General features: G+C 34.7%; 2 protein-coding genes across 23 annotated transcripts; both read right to left on the minus strand.

Moving 5' to 3' along the window:
• Nucleotides 1–1695: 1695 nt before the first annotated feature.
• Nucleotides 1696–5830, minus strand: LOC107920410 (AT-hook motif nuclear-localized protein 13). The gene is made up of 5 exons (XM_041074808.1): nt 4972–5830; nt 4827–4882; nt 4181–4312; nt 2501–2662; nt 1696–2336 (listed from the first exon to the last, which is right to left on the minus strand). The coding sequence occupies exons 1-5, from the start codon at nt 5522–5524 to the stop codon at nt 2049–2051; spliced, it is 1191 nt and encodes a 396-aa protein (XP_040930742.1). The 5' UTR covers nt 5525–5830; the 3' UTR covers nt 1696–2048.
• Nucleotides 5831–6189: 359 nt separating this feature from the next.
• On the minus strand, nt 6190–10511 carry LOC107918334 (AP-2 complex subunit mu). Of its 22 annotated transcripts, XM_016847868.2 has the most exons (10): nt 10274–10493; nt 9795–10202; nt 9228–9709; nt 8980–9074; nt 8855–8880; nt 8684–8779; nt 7813–7903; nt 7595–7734; nt 7286–7400; nt 6190–6696 (listed from the first exon to the last, which is right to left on the minus strand). In XM_016847868.2, exons 6-10 carry the CDS (start codon nt 8710–8712, stop codon nt 6625–6627), a joined length of 447 nt encoding a protein of 148 aa, XP_016703357.1. In that variant the 5' UTR covers nt 8713–8779; nt 8855–8880; nt 8980–9074; nt 9228–9709; nt 9795–10202; nt 10274–10493; the 3' UTR covers nt 6190–6624. The 22 variants fall into 22 exon arrangements, 6 of the variants coding, with proteins under 6 accessions (XP_016703357.1, XP_016703355.1, XP_040930744.1 ...); XM_016847866.2 differs by having other exon boundaries at nt 8684–9074; nt 9228–9287; nt 9626–9709; nt 10274–10510; XM_041074810.1 differs by having other exon boundaries at nt 8684–8880.
• Between the last annotated feature and the right edge of the window lie 659 nt (nt 10512–11170).

Below are 11170 nucleotides of genomic sequence, written 5' to 3' on the forward strand. Positions count from 1 at the left end.
TATTAGTCTGTTTAATCACTGAGTTAGGTATTCTTTTAATAGTGGACTGACTTTAATAAATATATATAATATAAACTATATAACTATGTGTGACTGAATTTATTCTTATCTCCACTTTGAATTCCATCGTGGAGAAACAAAATGCTTACTTTGCCGTACGCCAACTATCAGCAGTTGAAAGCAGATTGTTCTCATTGTGCTTAATTTTGGCTTTAATGGGACAAATCATTCAAACAAGTTTTGTAAATTTCTGGAATCATAATATGCCCACAATATTTTCTTTTAAGCAAAATCCGGGATTTTTTTTTTTCATTTCCGCAAGTTGTATTCATATAAAAGATGCTTTGATTGTAGCTATTTAAATTCATGCATGCAAAACTACACTTCGACATTTGGACTAAAATCAAATTTTGGAGTTGTAATTATTAAGAATATTTTATTTGAATACTATTTTAACGATTAATTTTAAACCGTAAAACAAATAAAAATATGCAGACATCTACTCTAATATGTATATATATATGATGGTCTCCCAAAGGGTATATTTTTTTGAAACTCCCAATGGTGGTGTTAGATTGAATGGAAATGCTATAAGTTTGTTTCATACAAACACATATTGATGTTTGAATAGTTATAATAAAGAGGAAAGAAATATCTAGAAATTTAATATATTACTAGATAAAATAAAATATTATTTTAGTTGCATATAATCTAATTAAAGATTATTCTATAAACTAGAAACATGAATATTTTAATAATAAGAATATGTATATTATTAAGGAGGTATCTACCTTATATCCAACTTGCAAATCTTTATATATATATTGCCCCTTATTATGAGAAAATGCCCCAACCTTGGCCACAGCATCAAGTAGTATCTTCATTAAACTTAATGATCTCATACCAATTATTTTTTGTAATTACAAATAGAGTCAAAGTTTCCTACTAATTATGCTAACAACACAAAGAAAATGATAAGATTTTAGCTTAACGACATAAATAAAGTAGTTTAGATGTGGTGGAACATTTTTATTATAAGGAAATTACCTGGTTCTCTACAAACAAGAGCTGACCTATTCTCGCAAGAAAACTCCCCTTGTTTGATTAAGCTTAACGACCTAATTATTTCCAAGAATTTTATTATTATTGTGGTTGTTGTTTGTTTCCAATGACAAGTGATGATAGAATAAACCCACAAAATGTCTTCACTTGATTTGATTTTATTAGATTAATGGGTGCTCACAATGCATAAAATACCAAATCTAATAAATAATATAATAGCAAACCCAGACATGAAAATGAATTTTAAGATAGAAATACTAAGAAATGATGTTGTCCTGAGAACCTATCAACAGTACTTATTATAAGTTCCAAAGTACATCATGATTACCATTGACCAAAAAGTAATTAGCAATTATGCAAACCACTGAATCGATATAAAGAACGAAGTCATATTATTAACCAAAAGGGAACCACCATTTATAATTAATTAACCCAACAGATCGCACAAATGATTAAGCAGCTTTTCTGGTTATTGCCCCCCAAGAACCCAATGCTTCTTGTTGCTTCATCTTCGAACTGGGCTGTATCAGTTGGGCTGAACATAATAACCCATTTGCACAGTCTGTCTAATTATTTTTTGAGCATGTGTAATAATTGATATAGATGCATCGTCAATGGTGACAACAAATCCCATTGAAAACTATAGAAGACTCCTATCATATTCAGATCCATAAAAACGAGTCTTACATCTAAACTCTAAAAGCAACTAGAAGAAGAGGAGGAACAAACACTCTGACCAAAGCAAATTTGAGATTCTAAAGAAAAAGGTGTCAAAAGCAGTCATTTTTTAGTAAGGTGAAGAAAACTTAAAAAACTACTCAACAAGAAAAGAACAAAAAGACTGGATCTATAAGAAAATTGATTCTCCACCATTCTTTCCCAGTTTGACAGCTAAGGGTGTTGCATATTCGATGCAAGAACAGTCACTAAGTTGATGCCCGGGCCCCAAGAGCTCGACTGTTTAATTCAGGATGCAGCAGGCATCTTCATTGTTGAGTGTGGCCAGGCCAAAGTGAGTTCATTTGTGAATTCATTTGCACATTATTATTATGCATAGATGGAGGAGCCGAATTACTATAGAATCCAGCCCCTCCATTAAGAGGGCTACCACCGTTTTCATCAGAAGACTCGCTTGACCCACCTTGCGATGGAGAACTACCTGCTGTCCCTGGACCCCCTAAGTTTTGCATATTTGACGTTGGCATGAGAGGTCCAGTTTTGAAAACATCTAAGTTCTGTTTTCTCCCATCCGCAATAAAGCTGCCAACAATGACCTGGCAGGAGATAGAAAACAAGAATGAAATACATTTATGTTATGCCATGAGAAGCAACCCCCTTAGTACCCGGATGATTACCCAGTTGCATGGTTAGGCTTCATGTGAATGCAGCAAAAATTCTATCATACTGTTACGAGATTTAGTCTAAGTATCGGATATACCTGAACTGGTGATGCTGCCTGTAGTGCGCCTACAACTCCACCACCTACCACTCGACCATCAGACCCAGCCAGGGAGACATTTAATCCACCAGTCCTGTTGCAACTACCACTGTTTTCAGAAACCAAGAACGAACCTGATAAAGATATAATTTCATATCGGCCCTGCAATTAGAAAAAATATATATTGCCTTAACTAAATTGCACATTTTTGATAAAATATTATAATTCAAACTACTAAAACTGCACGGACCATTTCAGCTTGAAAATATTTCATGTGTCCCACAGCCATGTAATGCTGAGATTTCAGCTTTATACATGTCTTTCCATACCATTAGCTATATAAATCTCAGAAAGTAAACTCAAGGGGAAAAACCTATGCGACTGAAAAGAACAAACAACCCATGGCTGCATGGCATTACTAGCCTACTTCAATTTATATTCTTCAGTTGACCTCAACAGCCTATACATGCCAATCATCCAACTATAACGTGATCTCATTCTCACATATGCACTCACCTGTTCCTCTCTTGCTTTCAAATCAAACTTATTTGACTAGCTAGTATAAATGGAGGATCACTTTAAACAGCAGTACATATGAGACCAGTGACCCAAGATTGCACCTTATATGGGCCTGCTTGTAGTGTGTTCTGGTATATGGAATTCCAATATAAGGTTTTCATACACGCTGTCTCCTAGTTGGTTTTGCTTCAAGAATAGTTCTCACATCGATTCTCTTTTATACCTCCAAATGGAGGCAGCTAAGCTTTTTTTATTTATTTTTTTGTTTGAAATATTGCTGCTGCTGTTGATGGTAATGGTAAACCCATTTGTTACCTGACATGAAATGTTAGCTCTAAACCTAATAATTGTATCTAAAACCAACGAGTTCATCTAACAGAACTGCACATCAAAAGAGCCAATTAGCAATATGAACACAAAAATCCACTGTTATTAACAAGATGACATTAACAATAAAAATCCTTCCAATAACTGACCTACTCTGTTAACTATTTTCCCAGTATTATTCAGTCTTTTCATTGGGTTATTGATAGAGTGAATGGATTGTCCATTTATAAAAATCTCTTTTGATTCAAAATCGTGGTGCAACAAGTATTCCCCCCCTCCTGTTCTGGTCATGGAATAGATGAAATAAATCATGAAACTGAGGATTTACCTCAAAACTTAAAATCTAACAGTGGTCTCACAAGCAACAATCAACAAAGTCATTTAGACATTGTTCTTCACTAAGCCAAAAAGACAAGACATAAGGTATGAGCATTAGTCTCTTGGCAGATCTGTATTCACATTCATAAGTTCTTTTTCTTCTGAACTAATTCATTTGCTTTCAGAATGAGATACTAACATGCAACAAAAAACTTATGATAGGTTAAATTAAAATGCATCTAAAAGTTGCAAAAAGTAAATAGATTATTCTCTAAAATAAAAAAGACACCAACAGATGCGTGTGTGCATTGTGGACATATACACACAAGCTCACAAACACATACATGGGGAGACAGGAAATGCCTTTTTATGTTAAAGAAAAGTGCAGAAAGTTTAAACTTCAGCAGCCCTGTAAATATGTATGCAGTCCAACTTAAGCCAAGGTATTAACCAGATGATTTCATTCAAGATCAAACTTAGTTTATCAGATGGATATTATATTGATGTTAAAAATACCTCAAATTTCACCATACTACCAGATAATACAGACTGGCGGAGTGTAACATTACAGACAGCACCATTTGCAGAGAGAATACAGATCGTGCGTGGCCCTTGCTGTGAAAAGGCAGTAATCTTTGATGCTATATCCTACACATGAAAAGGCTATACTATTAAGGAACATCATAAATAACGTTCAAGAATTACAAACATGATCAATCAGAACCTCTGCAAATACAATAGTATTGCACGTTTACTGGCAAGCAATAAAATTTAAGGCTGATAAACACAGAAGTATCTCCAACAATGAATTTATGAAACAGCATATAAAAGGCGTAAATATGACATGACTCAAGCTAGGATCCACATGCTCTACACAATTTACATTGCTCAATTCAGTATTTAGATCTTAATTACTTCATGGTGCTCTGCTTAGCAATTATAGGATGAGTTGCTTTTATGCAATATTTTCCATATCCATAATTCCAGTTGTATTACAAAGGGTCTGAAGACACTCTTTCATGCTAGCTTAAAACATTTGAAAACACAATATAAGAGAATTTAATCATCTCCCAATATAAATCCCTTAAGACCAAGAAAACTTCACACATTCTCCATTCCATCTAAAACAACCATCGTTACAAATTATATATACACCACTCACCTCACCGGTGTTCACGGTGATCACATGAGGAGTAAATCCCACCCCTGAAACTCCACCTAACCAGAGAAACAGAAGCACAAAATTTAAACAACGAATTATGATGAAAGAAGAAGATATAACATTTGACACTGAGATTCTTAGTTACCTAATGCATCGATCTGTCTTTTCCCAGAACCGGGCGGCCTTCCACGATTCCTTTTAGGAGGCGGTTCAGCGGCAGCACCAACACTTGGTAAACCGACGGAGTCGTTACCAGCGTGATTGGCGGAGTGAGTAGGAATTTGGGTAGTGGGTGCCAATTGTAAAGCAATGTTACCATCGGGAGCATATTTCCTAGGCCTACCTCGCTTCTTTTTAATGGTGGGCTCTGTATTGTACTGAAATTGCGGCGATCCATCAAAGGCGACGGAGTTCAAAGAATCAAGCGGCTTGAGTTGTTGTTGGTTTTGATGATGTTGTTGATGATGATGATGGTGTTGATGAAACTGTTGTAAATGGTGCTGAGGCGGCGAAGTTAAGGGGTTGAAAGAGAAACGATGAGCTGAAGAAGGAGGGATATTAGCCGTCTGATTGGAGGTGATCAAGGTGGAGTTGGACGGATACGATGAAGACGTGGGTCCTATTACCATCTGCTGCGCTTGTTGTGCCTGTAATCCCCTTCCCCCCGCTGCCGCTCCCTGCACTTCTCTCGACTCCATTTCTTTTTTTTTTTGTTTTTGGTTTCTTTCTTAAAACAAGAAATTCTTTCTCTCAGAGTTGGATGAAATAGGGAAAAAATGAAAAGAAAGAAGTAGTGTAATTTGTAACTCAACTGAAATTGCGAAGGAGTGTTGGAGAAAATAACTCGGAGGAGTTAAGTTTAAGAGTTGTATGAGTTATCTACTTCAAGAACTGAAAGAAGTGCCAACTCTAAAAAGGAAGAGTACCATTGGAATTAAAAAACTCCAACATATAAATTAAATTAATAAACATTTCCTAATTATAATTTTCCACCTTAAAGTAGGGTTTTTGTTATTTATTTATTTTAAGCTTAGGGTTTTAATACATTTCCAAGTGCACTTTATTTGCCCCTAGATTTTGTCGTGGGGGAGCCAACTGCGGGATTTCAATTTTTGGGGTGAAGAGTAACATGTACATGAATGTGATTATTTTGACGGTAAAAATTTCAAGCAACATTTTAATTCAAAGTTTCTGTGTTATAGACATTAAATGATAATTTAACATCCAAAGTGAATTTTTGTTAAGAGTCAAAATAATAATAAAGTATCATTTTAATTGTGGTTTGTGTTATTTATTACCTCGTTCTTTAAGAGGCAAGGAAATTTAGTAGGCTGCATGTGATAGATATGGTATTGGCGTCATCTTTGACGAAAAGAAAAAGGGCAAAACATAACAGACAATGCATTACTTCGACGGATGGTTGCTTTGCTGAAATACAGATGTATGTAACTGCCATGAATTTAATGGGTGTTGTACATAATTTATCTAAAAGAGGGAAAAATGGATAAGATAAGCCCTAACCTTATCAATGACAACAACAATCTCAATTTCAGCAGTCAACACATGACTCGGGTATCCACGCCTTACCTGGCCACACCATTCAACCATCTATGATACCTACCAAAACATTGCACCTGATATCTCCCAGACACTTTGGTGCTAACTCTAAGAATGATGCTTAAAATTATGGAATATGCTTGAAATGGGCTATGCTTTATGCTCTTTTACTAGGCAAAAACCTCCACTTTATCATGGTTCAAGTTACATGTGGATACAATCTCACAGTAGCTACCCCAAGCTACTTAGCACCTGATCTCATATGAGCCAGCCCTGCCCTTGGTAATATAGCCAACCCCCTCTTCTCCCATACCTGTGACATTATGAAGTCAATAATAGCAACTTCAGCTACAAGAATTACAAAATACGTTCAGAATATATAGGTATGCTTCCAGAGGTTGTAAACATTGGAAACTGAGAGGAAATTTTGGGATAAGTTTCATCTGTATTTCTTTCACCAGAAGGCATTAAGACGTGTGTTTTGCAAAAGCACGGTAGGGTGTCAATATCCCCTGTTTTAAGTCACCTAGAATTTATGTTCTTCAGCAATTTCATGATACACAAATAATTAGTTTTTGTTGTCCAAGATGTTCATAGAGAACCAAATAAGACCTTAGTTCCCTTCATAATCCATTGATCATCCAATAATTCCTGGTAGCAACGCTGATTCCCTATTTCCTATTCATCTAACATACATGAAAATTCAGCAATCTTTGAAGGGTAAAAAGGAATCTACAGCATCAATGATAAAGATTACAGATAATAAGGTTAATAAGTACATCAAAAAACTAGGAGAATAGTTTCAAGAACAACATTTTTTCTATATTTTTCAAGAGAAATTAAAACCAAAGCAAAATTGATTCAACATGATTGAGCAGTAAGATAGCAATCTATTTAGGCACCTCAAATTCCATCTGAATTGGTGGTCTCATCCAAAATCTCTTTTCAGCCATCGTGGAAATTAACTCAACTTCTGCACTCAAGGTTGGCTTTGTTTGTCCCGGGAATTTTCTTATCCTAGAGAATCACATGAATTTTAACACTTAGCAACTGCAGAAGTCAATCTAGAGATAAACCGCAGGCGTGAAAAAACTACTGAGCAGTAAAGGACAATAAACTCATTGGGTAATTTCCGAAGAGATGGGTGCAGGAACAGGATTGAGGTTGGGGCTTCGGCACCCACATTGCATATTAACAAACTAAACACTTACTTCCAGAGCAAGCTATCAATAGGGAGCATTATAGTTTGCTCAACCTGATGTGACTTGGAAACTTGTTTCACTGTTTGTTTTGGAACAGGAATTCTGATAACTACAAGTGCAAACATTTTTACTCCAAAGACGCTTTTAACCTGAAATATTTATATAAATAAACCAACAGAAACACAAACTTCCAAATATGGACAATTTCAAAATGTATGATTATAAACCTTAACATTTACTTGCATCAATGTTTGACCAAGTTCCTTAATTGTTGGCAATATCTGGAAACGAAGACTAACACCCTCAGTGAAACAGTACCTATGCGTCCATCAAGTCAAAAAGAATATTAAAAAGTCTATATAAAACAGTTTTAGAGTGCAAGAAACATAGAAATATGATCAGGCGTCACCAATATAAAAGGGAATAGATAGAGATTGCATCACTAAGCATTTATTTTCACAATCTAACTGGATTACTTGGTTCAAATGGCTCCATGATCAACAAAAGCATTCTAAAAGTAACATAGCAAGCAAATAATGAACACAGCTTGGTAGTCTTCGAAGCTAACTATAGATAAATATAGAATTTATCATTCACAATTATCTTAAGTAACAAACTTCTATGTGACTGACCTTACATACTAAATAACACAAACTTAAATCACAAACTTCATCAATTCAAAATAACCATCTGGTGGCACAAAACTAACAGTCTTTTCTGACTTGAATCTAGTAAGATTCACATACTGATGGAAAGTAACATTGTCCAGCTTAATAGTTTTGCCACTGCAGAATATAGCATTGTAAGACACAGAAACAAAGCTGGACTAGTATGCTCTGAAACGAATATCAGGAAATTTTAACATCATGGCAACGGAAGCAATATTAACAGAAGCCACAGAGTTTAAGAAAATAGGCAATCCAATACGAAATGCTTCTGAAAGTCACATGAATAATCAAAATTCCATCATAAACACTGCAACTTTAACAAGCAAGAAAACAAAAGAGTGACATATGAACATAGTGAAACAGTATTAGACGGGGACTTGAATGCAATCAGAAGCCACCCTTTAGTAGGATGGGATTTTAGTTGTAATACTTTCTCAAGTCCAACTTTGAATCAGGCATTCCAGAGAGGAAGCACTTCTTAAGAATCTTTTATTCTTCCTCATAACATCACAATAAAGCACACTGCCTGAAATCACCAAATGGTTTATTTTCAGCCAAACAGACATCAACAAACAAGAACACTTCTGAAACCAGCACCAACCATTTTAAGACGTAAGCAGCTTTACACTTTCCACAATGTCCAGAAACACCAGAAACAAACAACGGTTACAACCTAAGCCACCACATCTGATAGAAAGGAATTTGACAGAATTCAGAAGTTAGCACCTAATTCTTTTTTATAAGCAAGCCCCTCTCTTCACCAGCCAACAGCACTGGTAACTTGTGAAGTTGCATTTGGAACAGGCTCATCTGATGGCTACCTGTTTAATGCATATAGAAAAACGGTCAATGAGAATGCACCTTTACATAAAAACTAAAGCACAATAATATACCTACCTCTGCCATACAAGTATTACCTACATGCATCAATTGTCAAAATACAAAATACCTATAATACATAAAATACAGCTCACCTTGGATGAAAATGGAGATTGCACTCCTTCCTGAGTATACAACTTTCTTCACCCTTCCAACTTCCATTCAGCAGCACAAAATGTCTCATTATAAATGTATGATACAGAAGTTAACATGCAATTTAAGAGACAGAAATTGTATTCATCATTATTCAATAGTTGATTGATTGATCAGTTAAATCAACACATTCAGTTACTAGTTGCTACCAGTATTAATAATGCCGATCTAAGCTTCTTATTACAGATTTGCAGTCCATAATTCCAGGAGTTAAGAGTCAAATGTAAGTTCATGCACGATATAGCAAAGCAACAGAAGTTACAGAACATCATGAATTAAACCAAAAAAATTAGTAAAACGAACTATAAATCAAGCAAGAGGATGTGTATTGAAGACAAACCATTCAAATGTCCTTAAATAAGATTATTATGAACACCATTTCCGTCAAAGGCGCCACTTAAATAAGATTGAGCAATGCAACAGCCTGCAGAAGTATAAATGACAGCATAATCTTTTCTATATCTAATAACCAATAAACTGAAACATGAGAACAAAGATATCTACTGTACCTCAACAACAAACTTGAACGCACAAGCTACGTGAGCATCACTGCTAACGATAATTACTATGTATACAGAGGCGGAACGTTAACCACAAAATTTTGAATATTAATCATTTAGTCCCAATTTTTTTTAAACTTCAATTAGCCCCAAAATTTAATTTTTTGAAAATTTTAATTAGACCCCAAAAATGTTTTGAAAATTCTCGTTAAATCACCAAAAGTTTGAAATTTTTAATTGCATCCCAAATCTTGAAAATTTTAATTGAACCCCACAATTTAGATGACAACATCCGCCGGTGTATACAATGCTGATTCTCATGTAAAATTAAAAGCAACCTCCAATCTGTCGCACGGGACATGTAACGGGTTCCTTGGTTAGCAAAATGTGCATAGGAAGGAATCCACCATATTTCCCCTATATGAAAATTATACTAAATCAACTACACGCGGGGGGAAAAACCTAAAACACTTGAGCAATTATCATACTTGAAAAAAAACAACTAAGCTTGCGTTCCAATTGAGCTGGCGACGGCTGAAACCAATGACGGAACCGATTCTGGATAAGTAGTGGACGCTTGCTTCGAATTTTCTTTGGTGATCCTCGCATCGGCGAAGAAGAGAATTTATGAGGAAATGGAAAATGTGTTCAAAGAAAAGGTCGAGAGGTTTAATCGTCAAGGGACATAAACGATACAGAAGTTTTAACTTTTTTTTTTTTGAAGGGGTCGTTATATGTATTTTTACTCGTATTTATATTTGATAAAAGTGATTATTTTATTAAATATTTGATAAAAGTGATTATTTTATTAAAAAATAAAAAAATTATTTTTAAGTGTTTAATTCAAATTTTAAAGTTAATTTGATAAAATATTATAATTAGTTAATAATCCTGGAAATTAACCTTCATTGAATTTTTTATAATAAAAAAATTGGGTGAATTAACTTTAAAACTCTAAAAAATCATAATGATCCGATTGTATTTAACAAATAAAAGGTAAAATTAAATAAATTCACAATTAAAGCTAAATTTATTATATTAACATAAACTTGAAAGGTCAAACATAATAATATTAACAATTAATTTTAATCAAATCACACTTCTAAAATTTAAATTAAATACTAAAAATTAACTTTGTTACATTTGAATATTGTTATGCCCTGCATCTTGGGAAGACTCCTCAAACATCCACTGTTTGTGACCAAGCCAAGGACCATTCCTTGTGGCTAACCTCTCGGTACAACTTCTCGTGAAAATCCCTCAAGACAACTCCTTTTACTCTAAGATTGTACAAGGGCCCATCTATGTAACACCCCCTAACCCCAAACCGTCGCCGGAACAGGGCTACGAGGCATTACCGGATATATCAGACAACTTATGGATAT

Source organism: Gossypium hirsutum, chromosome A08 (genome assembly GCF_007990345.1).
Source record: "Gossypium hirsutum isolate 1008001.06 chromosome A08, Gossypium_hirsutum_v2.1, whole genome shotgun sequence".
In the NCBI taxonomy this organism is placed as follows: domain Eukaryota; kingdom Viridiplantae; phylum Streptophyta; class Magnoliopsida; order Malvales; family Malvaceae; genus Gossypium; species Gossypium hirsutum.